At 33.3% G+C, this 18756-nt stretch overlaps 1 protein-coding gene across 8 annotated transcripts in view; it reads right to left on the bottom strand.

The window, feature by feature from the left end:
• ttc12 (tetratricopeptide repeat domain 12) overlaps positions 1 to 18756 on the bottom strand; it is a 34636-nt gene that overhangs the window by 6482 nt on the left and 9398 nt on the right. For 3 of the 8 annotated variants that reach the window (XM_087283153.1, XM_087283151.1, XM_087283154.1), the window contains 9 exons: positions 16040 to 16109; positions 11473 to 11561; positions 10932 to 11100; positions 7749 to 7838; positions 6974 to 7037; positions 4361 to 4495; positions 4023 to 4115; positions 3761 to 3829; positions 2000 to 2101 (listed from right to left, as the gene is read on the bottom strand). In XM_087283153.1, coding sequence (XP_087139279.1) covers positions 2000 to 2101; positions 3761 to 3829; positions 4023 to 4115; positions 4361 to 4495; positions 6974 to 7037; positions 7749 to 7838; positions 10932 to 11100; positions 11473 to 11561; positions 16040 to 16109 — 881 coding nt within the window. Of the gene's footprint in view, positions 1 to 1484; positions 1551 to 1689; positions 1768 to 1951; positions 2102 to 3760; positions 3830 to 4022; positions 4116 to 4360; positions 4499 to 6923; positions 7038 to 7748; positions 7839 to 10931; positions 11101 to 11472; positions 11562 to 16039; positions 16110 to 18756 lie in introns of those variants that run through there. The other 5 variants (XM_087283152.1, XR_015508700.1, XR_015508701.1 and 2 more) reach the window with 5 other exon arrangements.

Below are 18756 nucleotides of genomic sequence, written 5' to 3'. Positions count from 1 at the left end.
CTTCATATGGTTTCTTCTTCCTCAGGATCTTAATATGTACAGTGAGTGTAATTAAAATTGTTGCCTTGTTTTCTGTAGTTTGAAAAAATATGTATTTAATTGTGTGTTATAAGTTGTACCGCACCGCTTAACTTGTAATCACGTATCTATTATAGATCAGTGCTAATACTGTATCTCTCAGGGTAAATCTTAATGGGACTGTTCACATATTGCGTCCAAAACCATGATAAAAACGTGATGTGTGCTTCTTACTTTATCGATTTAAATGCGTTTCTGAACTCACGATCCACTGCTGTTTGCCTTTGCTATGGCCACCATCAGCAGGCGTGGTCAATTTTCAAAATATTTCAACTTTTGCCACTGTGTGAATTACTGAATGTGTTTTGTTGTTATTACTTGGGGTTAGGGTAGAGTAATATGCTGGTGTTTACCTGCATTGCTTTATTGCACTCCTACATTGGGCTCTCACATACTTTGTGTGTTATTTAGCCGTGTAGTTACATATCTGTTCCACATAGCTGTGGTGGGCATTTCTTTTCATCTCGCGCTGAACGTGGTCAACCAATCACAACAGACTGGGTCATCAGACCAATCAGCGCAGATTAGCTTTGCACTAAGGAGGAGTTTGGGAACAAATGAATCGCTGAAGGAATCATATGGGAGTCGTTGGGATAATTAGGTAAAAATAAATGCATATTGCAAGAAAATTAAAGTGTTTTTGACCTTGCATGCATATGACTGTTGTTAGAGACCCCCAAAATCAAAATATGACTATTTTTAATGCAAAATAAGGGCTCTTTTAAACCTACCGCGGTATACCTTGAAAATGGTTATCGTGCCATGCTTATTAAATCAATTCGATTCATCTTTATTTCTATAGCGCTTTTACAATTAGACTGTGTCAAAGCAGCGTAATAGACGATTATAGTAAATTGAAACTGTGTCAATCCAGTTTTCAGAGTTAAAAGTTCAGTTTAGCTCAGTTCAGTGTCGCTTAATTTTTACTGCTGAAAGTCCAAACACTAAAGAGCAAATCCATCGATGCAACAAGTCCTAAACCATGCAAGCCAGTGGCAATTATTTAACAGATATCCCGTGAGTGTTACCTTTTTAATTAATCTGTTTTTCATTATTTTGTTTCCCTTGTGCTAAAACTTCACAAAAATGAAACCAGATACAAACTTGATAATAACAACATCAAAATATTTTTATAAATGTCTCAAAAGACAAACCAGAACGTGTATGTTAACCAGGACTTCATCATAGTGTTGGTTTTACCACATAAAAAAGTCCTTATCTTTATACTTTGGATATGCGTGAAAAGTGAATTTGCTACTGATGTGCATAAAACAGCATCTATTTGACATCCCAGACCAAAATCAACTACAACTACACTGTTTGGGGGTCAAAGCCAACTGTATTCCCATTTACCCACTGGACACCATACTGTAGGCAAGTGTTATGTAAATTAGCTACACATTTACCTAGGTCTGTGAAAAGAAGTAAAACTACTTCATTACTTCACTACTTCAAGACTCATTTTAGGAAGCCTAGAATCAAAAGACAAAAACTCCATTTATCCCCGCACTTTGATCTTTGAAACATTGCAGACGTTTTACATTCATAAGCAGCCACAATACACACTAAATGAGAGGCAACATCTGAAAGAAAAAAGTATAATTGGGTTACCTTAAACAAGCTGAGGAAGTCTGGGATCTGGGCTGATTTAGGTCAGTAAAAATTTATAATCCACTGGCTGACACGTTGCTGAATTATACAGTAGTAAAAGAGCAACGTGTCAGCAAAGGTTAAGCTTCCAACTTTCCTAGAACTTTCTCAAATAAAACACCTCCAGTACCAGGCTAAATGTGATTTACTTTAGGGGCATAACCTTAGGGGCATAAGCTTATACGCTCTTCCGTATCTCATATCTGATTTAATTTGTCTTTACTTGCTTACAAACGCTGTCTTGAATGCTAAAACCTAATGCAGTCTCAACCTTCAGCATCTTCAGCAGCTTCTTCACTACACCATTCTGCACAGCTTCCCGGGTGGCATCAGAAGACAGCAGGAGGAGAACACTCAGCAAACCAGCAGCTCTCTGAAGACAACACAACAGCATTTCATACCATAAAATGAATGGAACGATGGCACAAAAAGACTCAGATGATCTCCTATATTCTTAAGAGGTGAATTCAGGCTCTTCGGTATAACGAACAGCCTTGTTTTCAGGTTTATATAATTTGTTTAATTTGGCAAGCAACATTATCTCATTATTAAATGTAATGTTTTTTTTCCATACAGCTTTGAAATTACATGAATTAATTTTTAATTTTTAGAGGAGTAATACCATTTTTGCATTTTTTTTATTAATATGGAAATATTAAATGATTCTGTACAGAGCGGTAAATGTCTAATGAGCAAGTCAGTGAGTCATTTATTCCATTTGTTCAAAAGGCTGATTCATTTTAACTACACTGTAAAAAAAACACCCTGGTTTCCTTAAATTTTTACGCTGAATTAAATAACGTTATAAGTCCATTGGACTTATATTATGTTAAACTGACTTAAATCAGCTTGCGTAACTTTGATAAAATTAAGTTAGAAGAAGATTAACTTCAATAACATCATATCATTTTTTACAGTGTACACTTAATCATTGGTTCAGATGATTTGTTCAAACTGTGGATTCATTCAGAAACAAAATATTACAGAAACAAACAAACCTTCTGCTATGGCTTTACAGGAAACTTTTTTGCTTGCCAAACTGAGCAAAAACAGACAACATTGTTTCTAAAATAAAACAGAACAATAATGCACTCACTGATTTGTGACATTAAATTATGATCACTTTTGCACTACAAAAAACAGCCTTTGTGTAATATAAAGCTTGTTGCTCATGTGATATCACTATATCAAGCTATACAAATACGTTGCATTCTTATAACTGCTGTATAGGCTCCGTCATGTAGTGACTGGTTTTTCTGATATGTACTTCTGTACTATTCTGTTTTCAGGCTAGCTCTCTATGCTCTGAACTAAAAGCAATTCCAATATCATTTTCAAAAATGCTTTTTTTATAAACCCTTTTATTTTTGTTTTTAAGTAATTTCTTTGTTCAAAGGTTACAAATCTTGTTCTATTATTGTTCTTTATAAATGATACTTTGCAATTGGCATTTCAATCTTACATTTAGAGTTTGTTCTTCCTTAATATACAGTGACTTTGCTAATAAAACACTCTAAAATACTTTGCTTATATATATATATATATATATATATATATATATAAATATATATATAATGAAATTAGAGGACAAATTAGAGGACATTCTCTTTACTCAGTGAAACTGGAGCGATATGAAGCACCAAAAAACCAAAAGCCAAGCAAACAACCTGGAACCTGATTTGCATAGTCAGAGAAAATAGTCCCCGGGCTACAGCCTGGGGCAGCTACGGCAATCATTATGCAAATGCTTCTGTGCATGGCAAATCCTTCTCTTGAAGATGTAAAGACATCCATCTATTTAAACTCTGAACTTCCATTTCTGATCCTGAGAAGAAGCCATATGTGTAAATATTTTGTAAAGGAGCTCTGGAGAAGATGCCAATACGCAGGGTTCCACAACAACCCACATTCCGCAGGATGAGTATTTGAATAATTAATGGGGAGAGATCTACAGTTCAAACGTTTAGTGGCTCTTAGCATCAGGGGGTGGGTTAAAGCTTGCTTCGGCCTTGGTAAAATGAGTTTAACTCACTGTGATGACGCCTCCAGAGGAATGGCTCAGCAGGCCCAAGCACCTGCTGCTGGCCGGAACAGCAAGCTCCTGTGTTAAAAGAGAGCCAGAAAAAAAAACATTAGCGCCAATTTTCCTTTGGTGTTTTTGACATCATTGCAACATATGGAGAGGAAAGCCAGTAGCAGAACATTGTGCTTATAAAAGTCCCTTCAGCTACAAAAATGCTTGATGTGTGGGACGAGGGCTGGCCCAGAGCCCGTCGTGCTACTTCTCGCTTTACCTGTACAACCTGAGAGGGATTTGAAGCTAAGTTGATCATCAAACCCAGGAGGGGATAAAGGACATTTCCACATTCACAGCCCATGCACTGTTCCTGCAACCAAAACAGAGCTTTATCTTGACAGAGCCGGAAATTAAATTCATGTCTTTTTGCAGTTTTAGTGTCTACGGGAAAGGCTTGATTCACAGCTCATGCAACAAGATAGCAAAAAGAAGCTTAGACACAAACCGGCAGAATCAAAATTCACTGTGCAAGACGTCATACATAATTCAGCAATTTTCAAGGACAGCATTTGGGAGCCTGCCGGTGATGTAAAAGGTTATCATCTCCAAGCTTACCATGGCTTGAAGAGAGCATCTCCAAAATTCCTTGCGGCCCGCTAGGTTTTTGCTGATGGCATCATCCTGGGCTATGGTCCCGATGACAGAAATCACAGAAGCTAGCAACTTGGGGTCTGCTGTTGTGGTATTTGACTACTAGCACAAGGCAAAAACACTATTAGCCATGTCTATGTAATGATATAAAGTGGATGGTTATCCAAAAGTTGGTGTCAGCATTTATTTAAAAAAATTAATCATTTCCCAGCAGACACAAAGTCATACAACGTTAATATTTAGATTTAGGTCGCCAGTGTCAAAGGACAGTGTTATTTTGACATCCAATAATGACGTAAAAATGTTTTTAGATGAAAAGTGACCAAAATCCAACGTCGAGTCAACATCTTAAACCAACATCACTCTGACATCAAATACTGACATTCATTTGACAGGTATGGCTAGGGCTGGGCGATAAAAAAAAAAAAAAGATCACTATATCATGTTACATATCATTCGATATCGATAATTATTGATTTTTTTTAACAATACATTTAGGAATGTTAGAATTTTTTTAAACACTTCATTTAGTTCACTTCAAATAGTTTTAATAGTGAAAAACAAAAATATCTAAACAAATAATCTGATCTTTTTATAATAAATAAACATAAGTATTAAAAAGATTCTTAAATTTCTTAAATAAAATGTTACAAATTGTGTACAATGGTAGATCAACATCTGTAAGGTGTGAATAATAATGATACAGTAAATCTCAAACTCTGTCAACAACACAAATTATGATGATCAAATCTGAGCTTTCAATTAAAGGAACCAGCCATCATTATTCAAACACATACTGCCACATTTCAAATTGTGAAGTTAAATGACTACCACTTATTCTAAAAAATCTATCAGATGGGGTGCTAATAGCTGGGATGCACAGGAAAAGAAACCAAAAAGCCACACTAGCGACATCTTTTTTTTTTTCTCTTTACAATCTCCTCACTGCTGCTATACATGTACGGCACTCATTTTGCATAATGACAAACGAACAAATTATTGCTGCAGCTTCGAAGGAAGTTTATGGAGAAAAGTAAAAAGCACTGCAGTGTTTGGGTGCGCTGTGTTCGTCTAAGATAATTAGTCTGCCATTATTACTGAAATGTGTATATTCCATACAAAGTGTGAAGCAGATTGGTTAGTTGTACTTACATAAATCACGATGCCCTCGCCGCATTTGGAAAGGTTCAGATGTTTTTTAACTAGTGTACCAGGAAAATGCGACAAACTGACAACTTTGGTATTGCTTCCAAGCCGCGTGCTCAGCAGCAACACTTTCATAAAACTACAGCCTTCATACCAAAACCTTATACCAGACTTTTTATTATCAATATTGACAATGGTGTTCGTTCAATAAATACCGATATCGATTATATCGCCCAGCCCTAGGTATTGCAACCCAAATGCAACATCAGAGAGATGTCATATTGGTAACATCCAAACGACGGCAAGCCCTAAAATGATTAGATATTGATATTTTGATGTTTTTAGGTCGAGCTGAGTCTGTCCGACGTTTGACATTGACATCAACCTGATTTTCATTTCCAAACAAAGTGTAATGTCCCACGACATTGGCGTACAATGACAATCATGTTGATGTCCTGTGCCTAAAGGGTTTATTCAGGAAGGATGCATTAAATGCTTCAAAAGTGACACATAAAATATGTAATTTCCGATTCAAATAGGTACTCTTCTAAAATAGTTCTTGACCATAAAATTAGTATTTTAAAATAATGTGTGAAGGATCATGTGACACTGAAGACCGGAGAAATTGTTGCAAAAATCAACTTTGCAATTGCAGAATAAATAAGATTTTACAATGTATTGAAATAAACAACTTTGATCAAACAAATGCAGATATTTAAAAACAATATCATGTAATTCCTTTATTCATTTTCCTTTGGCTTGGCCAATATATATATATATATATATATATATATATATATATATATATATATATATATATATATATATATATATATATATATATATATATATATATATATATATGTTTGGACTGTGGGGGAAACCCATGCGAACATGAGGAAAACATGCAAACTCCAAGTAAAAATGCCAACTGATCCAGCCAGGAATCAAACCAGCAACTGAGCCACAGTGTCGCCCTATCATGTAATTAGTAATTCATAAATATAATCTTTATGAAGAGTAATAAATGATAACAGGAGGATTTTTAGAAACTACTATTATGAAAGAGAATATTCTGTACAACTCTCATGATTATTAATGACTCCTAGCTAATAGGCAGCTTATACTGCTGTGGTGACCCTGATGAAAAAAAAGGACTAAGCAAAAGAAAATTTCATGAATGATTGCTAGCTAATACTCATAATGATAATTCTCCCATTATTACCTCATGTAGTTCCAAACCCTCTTACAAAACTTTTAGTCATCTTCAAATATAATCAAATATAGTTTCTTTTGAATTCTCATTCAAGTATATTTATATTTAAAACTATTTTTATGAAGGGTAAGTAAATAATGATAAATTAATCACTTCAGAACGAACCCTTTAAAGAGGTTTAAAATGACTATGAATGATGTTTCATAATACATCACCAGCAGATCTTCAAGAGGAAGCGCAAAAATGGCTGTGAAGTTCTCCCTCGACTGAATCTGAAATCTTACAAACAACAATAAAAATAATTAAATACAGAAATCAGCAACATAAAGCAAATAAAAACCCAACAGACTCAGATAACCCTCATGAAGCAATGCAGTAACAGCCATGGGGGGGCAAAGATAAAAACACCTTTATAATGTAGTGTGCGCTGATCCAAGCAGATCTATGTATTTAAATCCCATGTTACTGACGCCCCGCATACAACACAAGACAAGACCAATAAGCCTAACCATCCTTATCTGGAAACAAGAGAGTGGCTTGAATTATCTGAACGCTCTTCATTGACTATCTATCAAACTGTTACGTCGTTCTCATTTCCTTTTGTGCATTAAGCGGCTGTTTAAATCCAGCTCCTGGTCGACACCAGCACCTTTCTCTATCTGCAAGCCGCTGAATGACTAGAAGCGAAGAGAGTCTGATCCCTCTCTCCAAGATAAATGGAAGGATTTGCGAATGTGATGGATTGTTTTGTCTTAAACCTGTTCACTTTGCGTACTCCAGAGACCGTGGAGCTGAATGAATTTGAATGTGTCTCGATTTAATACGCGCGACTATGATGTATGGGAATCTAATGGTCTCTCGGGTGGGTCGTGCCCACGATTGCGGAAAAAAAACATTCAGTTTCGCAGTCTCTGTGCTGGGCATTCATCAGCTTCATTTGAAAACAGGGCATGGGATTTGGTGTGGGCACATGTATTGATTGTTGCATACTTCTTTTCTGAAGCCAAGTTCTCCAGGAGTGTCAGCGGTGACAGGGAGCTTGTATTGCGGCACACACAGATCATCAGGTTCTCTGCCATTCTACAGGGGACAGAATGCATTCATTATGGGCTCATTAAGAGGACTTTAATAAAACATGCTATAACAGTAGGAGGCCTTCTGCATGCAGGCTAATGAGATGAATCATAGATATTGCAGGAACACCATACTTAAATCTGTCTCATGCTCTGCTCTGTAAACAGCATTTCTGAGATGAAACTGACATTGATATCAACTGAAATAAAGAATTCAAATATATAAAAGGCAATTTGTTTATTTTTTATTTATACGCAAGTAAACAAATAAATTATGCCGTTTAACCCATACTGTATATTATGTTGAGAGCCAATTTATAATACAATAGAATTGGGTATTCATATATATATATATATATATATATATATATATATATATATATATATATATATATATATATATATATATATATATATATATATATAATATTATATATTATATATATATAAATACCCAATTCTGTTGTATTATAAATTGGCTTGAAAATTAAAAAATTTATATTACTTGAAATTTTTCAAGACACTTCTATACAGCTTAAAGTGACATTTAAAGGCTTAACTAGGGTAATAAGGTGCACTAGGCAGGTTAGGGTAATTAGTCAAATTATTGTATGATGATGGTTTGTTTTGTAGACTATCCAAAAAAGAATTAGCTTAAAAGGGCTAATAATTTTGTCCCAAAAATGTTTTTAAAAAAATTAATAACTACTTTTATTCTAGCCGAAATAAAACAAATAAGACTTTCTCCAGAAGAAAAAATATTATCAGACATACTGTAAAAATGTCATTGCTCTGTTAAACATCATTTGGGAAATATTTAAAAAAGAAAATCAAAATCAAAAGGGGGCTAATAATTCTGACTTCAACTGTATATATATAATTTTTTTTATTTCTTTTGTGCCAATTCCTCATGTGCAGTTTGGCTTGTGGCACTATAATTATAACAATGATGTTTGTGGGTCATTTTAACACAATTTTGTAGTAAATTAAGCTGCAGGCAAAATATAACTTTTAATGTTATGTTCTCAACTAGCCTCTAGGGCTATTAAATACAGCCGAAGACAAATTGATTAGCCCTGCTGTAACATAAACATTTTAATGACTAAAGAATGATAATTAATAATAAGTAATTGCTTTCATATTTTCCATAATGACAGTACATAGGATTTTATTTTTGCAAGATACTAGTATTCAACTTAAAGTGCATTTTAAATTTGAATACAGAATACATATTTTAAGTAAAATAATCTGGTTTTTGCTTTGAAATATATATTTATATTTGGACTAGAAACGAGACAAAAAAACAAAACGTAAGAAAACCTTTTTTTTTATAAATCCTATAAATTCCATATAAATACAGTAGTTCAATTCAGTCTTGTAGCTCCTGGGCAATTTAGCATTGAATATCTTGCAATGTAACTATTGCAGATGTACAAAATACGATATTGAGGCTGATACGATATATTGTGCAGCTCTAGTTTAGGTTTTAAATGTACACAATAACTATTTGCATTACTTAGTTGAATATTTAGCCCTCATATTAACATATACATCATATATTCCAAAACAAAAACAAATATGAGAACTTTTTGTTTATTTTAAAATGAAAATCTTTACTTTAAAGGGGTCATCTACTATCATATTTTAAACTTTAGTTGATGTGTAGTGTAGCTGTGTGAACATAAACAACATCTCTAAAAGTATTACGCTTAAAGTTCAATGCAAAGGGAGACATTGGCTTTTACATAGCTGGATTAGCAAAGCCTACACCGAATGAAGTTTGGGGACTACAAAAGAATCCGGGTTAGTAGGATTACAAATGCTTCATGTTACATGCATTCACCACGTTCACACACCCCGCGCAGCGAAGAGGTGTGGCAAAATGCAATGTAATGTTATTGCAGACAAAGCTAAAATGCCATCTAAACGCTGCTATTTCCACAGAGCTTGTTCTGTTTCTGTATTTAGGCTTCCAAAGGACACGACACAAAGAGAGAAGTTATGTTCTATTATGTTCCAGATCATTACAAAAAATATAAAGCTAGTATTTGACAAAGGATAGCTTCCAGAATATTTCCCAGTTCAGTGCTGGATTCAGCTAAAAACTCCTCAAAGAAGGAGCAGCTCCAACCATAATAGACGAAGCTGTGGATTGTGAGTCACAACTTGTAAGTATTTTTTTTTATATAAAATTAATGTATTACATGCATAGTGTCTAGCGTTAATGGTATGTTGTAGAAAGGATGTAAACAAGGATGTAAACAACAGGAAATGATGTTTAGCATTGTTAAATATTTAGCTACAAATTCATATTTATCCATCAAACCGCTGTAAACACCCACAATTTACACCAGCACTGCAGTGTCTCTATATGCAGCCATTTTCCCTGCGTTCTTCAATTAAAATAACAAACTCACAAACTCAGATTTTTCTAAATATATGTGATGTTTTCCAATAAAAATTACTGATTTTGTGGCACAAAATGCCCAATTCGCGCCAAAGGATGTCTAATCCCATCTTTGTATTGACTTCACATGTAAATCCCTCATGCTTCACCCGCATCTGCTTATTGCACAGGCTGCAAAACATTTCCCCTCTCTCTCATGTATTGCAATGATTCTGAGGGCGCAGATGAGACGTCATTTTTCGAGATGCACTCAAATACATCACGTGCGCTGCATATGCAGTGTTTATAAGTCATTTAAAACAAGAACGGACATTGTGATGTTTCAAGTGTCCTTGAAAAAGACGTGATAGTGTCATTAGAAACTGAATTGGAAATTACGTTATTTTAATATAGTCAGTCGTGAACTGAGGTAGGCCGGTCTAAGGCTTGGAACTTCAGGGCTGAAAAGGACTCCCACTCCGGCCCTTACCCTAACCTAAACGTAGTACAATTTACTGCTACATCCAACTTTACCATTTATCTATAATTTTCTTAAATTTCAGCAACGTGGCATCTAGTTTCACAAAATTAGCCGTAAATTTGAACTATACATAAGTTCAAACTGCTCATTCAGCTCATGTTTTCTGTTTTATAATAAATAATTAATTTATGGCACATCATCATCATCATCGATATGACCTCAAAAACACATACTGTTGTGAATCCAGGTTGTGGATGATCAGCTCTCTACCGTGCTGAGTTTGTGCAAACATGCTGAGCAACTGCAGGCTTTCAGTGTGTATTTCATGAAAGGGCGAAGCCAACAGCTGGACCATGTGTTGTCTAGCGCTGGAACACTCCATCAACAGCTGCTGGTTTTGCTCTGGAAGGAACACAATTATGGAGAGGCTTTAATAAAGACAAATGCAGATTTAGTTGACCAGTTAATGAGATTTTACTGAAGGACACAGAGCACTTACTAAAGAGATTTTAATGTGAAAGGTAATGACAATTTCACTACTAGCAGGAAACAGGAGGATAAATTGATATCGACTTGGATTTAGACAATTTCACGAATCCTCATTACTTTGGGTGAAAAGCAGAACTATTGATGTATTTAAGAGAGAGGTGGGTTTAAGAGGGAAAAAAACATCAATGTGTAAATGGGATTGCTACTTTTTCCTCAGCACAGCATCTTTCATTTTCAAGGTCTTTGATTAAGATTCATTTGCTCACGTGCTGATTTTCATCTTACCATTTCCACTGCAAACTACCCTCCACAGTTTGATGAGGGACCTGCATAGATCCACCGCATTTGGGTCTTTTGAATTCTGTGAGAGGCAGCTGAATACAGGAAGGAGAAAAATGAGATACAGTAAATGCACTTCAGTCACACACTGAAGACTAAACAGAGTTAAGTGTGAGTTAAAATAAAATAAAAATTCTGTTTCTTACTCATCCAAATGTTATTCCAAACCCATCTCATCTTTAGGGTTTGGTGTCTTTAAGTCAAATTTAAGACTTTTTCAGACCCTTGTAAGACCATTGAGAATGAAATTTTAGACTTATACAGGGCTAAACACTAAGGATTTTTTCTAATGACCCAGTTACTTCATTAAATAGTTTTTTTTTTTTTTTATTAATGGAAGATCATGTTAAGGGATGGATTTCATTGCTTAGGGAATTTAATTAGGAGAATTTGCTGTACATGTCTAACAGCAGTTGGGATTTGCAAAAAAAAATATATATATATATATTTATAGTTTTAAGATGTATTTTTGGTGATTGGGTAGCTTTACTTGGACATATGAAAATTAAGAACTGTTTAACATGACTTAAGACCAGCAACAAAATATTTAAGTTAATTTAAGACTTTTTAAGGACTAAAATTTTGTTTTTAAAATTTAAGACATGTTAAGACTCTTTAAGATCCCACAGACACCCTGATCAAAGATGCACAATTTATTGCACAAATTAATATATTGTAATTGAATGAGATAGTTCAGTCCCTCAATTGAAAAAAAATATTCACCAAAAACTCTAAAAACTTATATAATTACAAACAAAAATCATCACATCAATCCAGCAGTTTTGGTTCTGAAGTATTATTAATAGACATAATGGGCCTCATTCACTCATAATTGCATGTTTTTGTATTTCCATGCACATTTGTGCTTCTCACAAAACATTCCACTTTCCATCCATAACATATAACATAAATATATGTAGGGTTCTTAATACATGCTTATAAGGGGCCCTGTCCATACACTGTTATCATCTACCTGCGGTACACAATGTGTTCTTGTGTTTCTGAATTTTTCGTACATTTAGAATAATTTTTTAGTACAAAAGTTTTTGATTGATTTATTCATAACATTTATTTATATATCATAATTTATTTGTGAAAACATCCGTATCCACATTTCATGCAAAAATGTGCATGTTGGCATGTTCTGTGATTTTAACGAGACACAATGAGACAGTGGTTTTATGATAAATTTTAACAGATTTTTTCATGCTGTTTAGCCTTATAATCTTAAAATGTAAACAAAATCACCTGTTTTGTCATTACTTTAGATATTATGCTAGAAAATTGTTCAAATACTAGCTCTAAAGTGACATTGGTGAATGAGCAATGGTTTCTGCTGTTCTGACGTCAGCTGCAGATGTGAATGAGTGGCAGAAGAAAGTACTGTAGTTCCTCATACAAAAGGGTTTTTAGACTCTCCGGGTTTGATTTCTTTTAATATACACATGATTGAACAGTTGTATAAACGCTATGAATAAGGCATTCATATATATATATATATATATATATATATATATATATATATATATATATATATATATATATATATATATATATATATATATATATATATATATATATATATATATACCATTAAATGAGTAGACTGATTTGTTAAAAAACCAAACATAGCATTGCTCCACTAAGATACTTTATTTTTATTTAAAATATTTCCATTAGCAAAACACAAAAAAACAAGTGTGCCTAATAATGTGTCTGCCATATAACTTAATGTTAATAACTTCTTTGTTAGAATGCTGAATAAAATCAATATTATATTTGTGCTGGTGTTTACATGCTGGAAATTAGCATGTGTTCCTTGTTTCCAATTATAAGAAAAACTATACAGACTTTTGCTTTCATAACATGAATAAAAGTTGTATTTCATTCATTTTAACAGGCAATTATTGCTTTTGAATCCTCAAGGTGTGTTTTTCACAATTTATGGGACATATTGTGAGCTTATGCATCAATAAACGATTATGAAATTATGATATGCATCACAGACAAACAAAAAAAAATCCAAACCTCATTAATAAAGAGTATACTACATACACAATATTAAAATTACATATCTGTATACATATCTGGCAAAAAAAGTGGAGGATTTTCCTATTTTTTGAACTATCGATTTAATAAACAGGCATGTTTAAAAGATGAGAGACCACATGTGTGCAAACTGTATGAAACAAACACAGCAAATTCCCAGAACAAACCAATCAATCATTGTCAAACACAGATAAACCCCTTCAATTTCATTCTGCTGTTGGAAAGGTAAATTCCAGCACGAGACATGATGGCACAGCAGAGCCAGATTACACATCTGCTGTTTAAATGTATTCAAATTAGTCAATTAACTTTAACAGCATATTTGGTCGGAGCAAGACAACCGACAAGGGAGAGGATGACTCCTGATAAATGTTGAAGATGCAATCAATCATACTATATCTGGATTATGCATGCTTGCATTATAATACTAAAGTAAGTACTACGCACCCGTGTATAAGAAACCCTCCACATTTTTTGAAAATATGCTCATTTTAAAACTACCCTAGAGTTAAACAGTTGAGTTTTACCATTTGTGAATCCATTCTCTGGGTCTGGAAAACGCTTAGCTTAGCTTAGCATAGATCATTAAATCAGATTAGACGATTAGCATCTTGATTAAAATGTTCAAAAAAAAAGAGTTAAATAATTTCGGATAAGTAAAAGAATTTAGGATAATAATCCTATTTAAAGCACGACTCATTCATTCATTCATTCTCTTTGGGTTTATTTATCAGGGGTTGCCACAGTGGAATGACCCGCCAACTATTTCAGCATGTCTTACCACAGAGATGCCCTTCCAGCTGCAACCTAGAACTGGGAAAAAAAAGCTTGACTTCTCTTTAGTTTTGTTGTGTGTTAAGACTGACAGAAAATTAAAAGTTACTATTTTCTACGCTGATATGGCTTGCCTACCAAGGCTGCAGCAAGTGCAATGATATTACGCAATGCCTGAAAAGAGTCCCCAGCACCAAGTCCTACACCTAGACTATAAATTAGAATGATGATTATTCCTTGATTATTACTCCAGAATGATATTTATATAGTTCCTAGCCATATTGGGCACTATAAATTTGATAACTTTTCTAATTCTAGCAGTCTTAGTGTATTATGTAAATACAGAACAGTAAAAGCTTTAAATAGGAAAATTATCAAAACACTGATCATTTTCAGATCATCCACCAAAAGAGCCCCTCAATTTAATTTTAAAAATTGTTTAAAAACCTTTATAAACAACTCTAATACAGTGGAAATATAGAGACTATTTCACCCTGTCGACAGAGATGACACCTTTTATTCTCAAGTCCACAATGTATATACTCACATAGATTACTTTTTGGTAGAAAATAAATTAATCTCTAATGTGGTGGATAACAAAATACATGATATACTAATGTCTGATCTAGACATGGGACAATAACTGGTTTCAAGGTATACCGCGGTTTGGAAAGGTCAAGGTTTTTAAACCGTCAACATTTTCTGCTATACCATTCCTTAGGTATGAGTTTTTGAGATTTTTTATATAAATTCTTTTTTTTCTTGTTTGTTTGTTTTAGGACAGCAGTATCCTCAGCAGAAAAGATCTCCAAAGATGTCAGGTTAAATTGTAAATTAATCTGTGTTTTTGAAACAAATTACGACAGCAGAAGTCTAAGATTCATTTAAAATATTTAGCCTGACATTTTTGCTGCTCTAAAATATTTTAAATATTTCCCAAATAAAAATATATTGTGTTCAAAAGGGAAAAAATGTTTTGTTTTTTACCCAGACATTTAAAAATGTTATATTTTAGAGCAGAAATCACAATACCATGATACTGTGATATTTATATCCAAGGTTATCAAGGTTATATACCAGCCCTTGCCTAGTTGATCACACATTAAAAAATATCCTTAACGATTTAACATCCTTGCCTCTTGTGTGAATGGATCTTATTAGTTAATGTCCCTACATTTTATATTTTACATTTTATTTTATTTTACCTGCTTCTACAATTGGAATTATTTTTTGAAAGTAATAATACTGCTGAATTTTCGCCAGGTTTATTGTGGGAAACACTTAAAGCCTTTTTAAGGGGTTGTGTAATCTCCTACCTAGGGTCTAGAAATAAGTTGTATAAATCTAAACTTTCCAAATTTGGGGAAACAAATTCATCAGTTAGATAATGAAAATGCTTAAAATCCCTTATCAGAAACATAAAAAAAGATTTAAAAATTAAAAACACTGATCATTTTTGAGCAAAATGCTAATGGTCTAATCAGATGCAATGATCTATGGTAAAAGTGGAGATTGGCTGAATGCATTTAAAAATGATCTTACTTTACATTTTAACTCAAGGGGACTTGTCAAATTAGCCTATTTTCAAAAAAAATTGTGGAGTGTTCCTTTAAATACATCTTCAGGGAGACCGCATTTTAAAGTACATTCTGATTACAAACTGTCAGGCACACTTCTTTAGCAACCTTACCTTCTTACAGTGATATTGCCGTTAATGATACTGAAGCCATTGTTTAATCTGAATAAAGTCTGGCCAGAACCTGTGAGGGACACCAGATAAGGTCAGAGTCAGTAGGTGTGCAGTGAGAGCCATATATCAACACTAAATCACAGTAACCAGACTCAGACACACAATACGCTTCGCTCAAGGGCAAAAGAACGCACGAGGAGAATAAACAAAAGCTCATCAAGACTGAGGGAACACTGCCTTATCTACACAAAAGCAGTGTTCATTCTGTGGAAATAGTAGAAATTAGTTTACAAAGAGCCATTCAGGGATCTCACCTGAGCAAAACATCGGCTTTCTGTTTTGGAGAGCTTTCAAGATTACACTCAACAATGTGCAGGCTCATATTTTACCCTTGCAGAATACTTCTGGCACTTTAGAAAGCTTAAAAAAAAATAGTTTTTTTTTTTTTTTTTTTTTTTTTTTAGAAAAGACTGCTAAGTGTTAAGTAGCTAAAAGTTAGATTAAGAATCAAGTTTTTATAAGATTACCTTTTGGACTGGAAGGTTAATGTTAAAGTGTGTTTCACTAGATTACAAAACGCATGCTTTGAAAAGTAATTTGTAACATGTTATGGTAAGTTAAAGTCAGCATGAACATTTTTGTTTTGTTTTTTCAGATTGTGACACAGTTCCTAACAATATTAAATGAGAAAACAGTGGACATGGCTTGCTTTTTCAACTGCGAGCTGATTGGATTTAGTAAAGTAGGCATTTTATTATAAAGGATCAGGAAAAGAGTTTCAGAAAAATTTATTACAACCTAACATACACCTCCCCCCTTGCCATTTCTGTTTGTTTTCATATCACTCAAAATGGACAGTTGGAGGGGTGTGCTTACCATCCTTAACCATACCTCAGACAGATGTAATCTGAGAATTTAACAGAAAACAAACAGATTCAGATTTATTTCAGAGAACAAGGGCAATTTTTTTTTTCTTAATGACATGCACAAAACTAGAAATGTGAGCTAAGAAAATCAATATGGTTAGTTTTGATTTTATGTGTACTTTAAGTAGTAACAATACTTTGCAATACTACAGGAAAACAAGCTGCATCCCAAATTGTTATAACTATGCACTATTCTACACTATTTTGTATTGTATAGTGTAAAGTAACAAGTTTACACAGATTATTCTAAAAAGAGTTTGTGCATTTCGAATGTCTGGATAATGTACTTATTAAACCAATAAAAAAAAGTCTAGATTGTTAAACCCTTCATGCACTCAGTGGTCACAGATTTGATCGTGTTGCGGAAGATTAAGAGGTATCAGGGCAAAGTTTATGGGGTGGTAATCATCAAGTTAAAATTTTAGTATAATTATAATGCCTTTGAAATTTATTTATTTATTTATTTATTTATTTATCATTTTACATTTTACAACAACCTACAAAACAATCAAAATCTGAAAAAACTAAAAATTAAAACAGTAAAAATAAACAATAATTAAAATAAAAATAATAAACAACAATAATAATAAATACAAATACAGAGAAAAATTATAATAAATTAATAAAAATTAATAATAACCAACCATATACATACATACACATATACCTTCACTCAATCCACATCTAAGATTTTTAAATCATTAAATAATGCAAAATTGTTTCCATTTTTCCAAAAACTGTTTTCCTCTCTGATATTGTATTTAATTCTCTAAAGTTTTTAAAAAAAAGGCCCAAATCTTTGAGCCACAATGTAATAGAAGCGGTTGTGGGGAGGTCCAAGACAACAGTATTCTGCGCTTAGCAAGAAGAGAAACAAAAGGTAAAGGAGGTGGGTCTTTTTTTTCTTAAAAAGTGGACTTTTTTGTAGTTATATGCCTCATTTTCTATTTAATTATGGGATTTATTGCATTTTAGTGACATTCTAAGCATTATTTTTAGCTGAATTTGCTTGTCGGGTGGTCATCAAAACCAAACTTTTTGATATGCCAAAAATATTTCCTAAAGATTTATATTAAAGAAATGCAAAATAATAATGACTTTTAAATACATATTTATTACATCATATATTATTATTTTAAAAAAAGAAATCTGTTAAAGTTTTCAACTAGCAACTGTACTGTCATTTATTAGGCAAATAACAAACTTGCTAGCACATTCAACTTTCCTCAGTCAGAATTTGGTTACTTAAAAATATATATTTTTAAATTTAATAACAATTTATAATAATTTATAATAATGCAGAGCTTCACAATTTTTCTGGCCTCTCTTGTAAAAAAAGTACATTTGAAAATTTATGGATTCATTTTGCTACTTTAACTGTATCCAAAATAGTATGGTTCGCTTTTGGTGCGTCACATTTTTTTATTGCTCCCTTTTTGTTTCAAGAATAAGGTCTAAGATTTAGAATAAAAGTTACCTGTAAGATATTTTCTCTATTTAAAAAGCAATGCAGTAGCGAAAGATGACTTCTCTTTTTGTCAGATTGTAAAATGAAATTATTTGTTAGATCGGCCAAAACTGATTAGCTGAATTCACACCAAAGCGACAGCCAACAGAGGATTCTGCTTGGTCCTAAAGCCTTTTTTGATTAATTATTTTCACTATTTTTGATGGCAGAGCAGTCAATATAGGACAAATGAGCTCATGTATGTGACAAATTCTGATCCTTTGTCAGTCTTGTGAACCCCCCCTGGCTACGGGCCTGTTAAAATATGTAGAGATATTGAAAAA

The sequence above is a fragment of the Danio rerio genome, chromosome 15 (assembly GCF_052040795.2).
Source record: "Danio rerio strain M-AB ecotype USA chromosome 15, GRCz13ab, whole genome shotgun sequence".
In the NCBI taxonomy this organism is placed as follows: domain Eukaryota; kingdom Metazoa; phylum Chordata; class Actinopteri; order Cypriniformes; family Danionidae; genus Danio; species Danio rerio.
The sequence above is the reverse complement of the archived record's forward strand: the minus strand, read 5'-3'. Positions and strand labels throughout refer to the sequence as shown.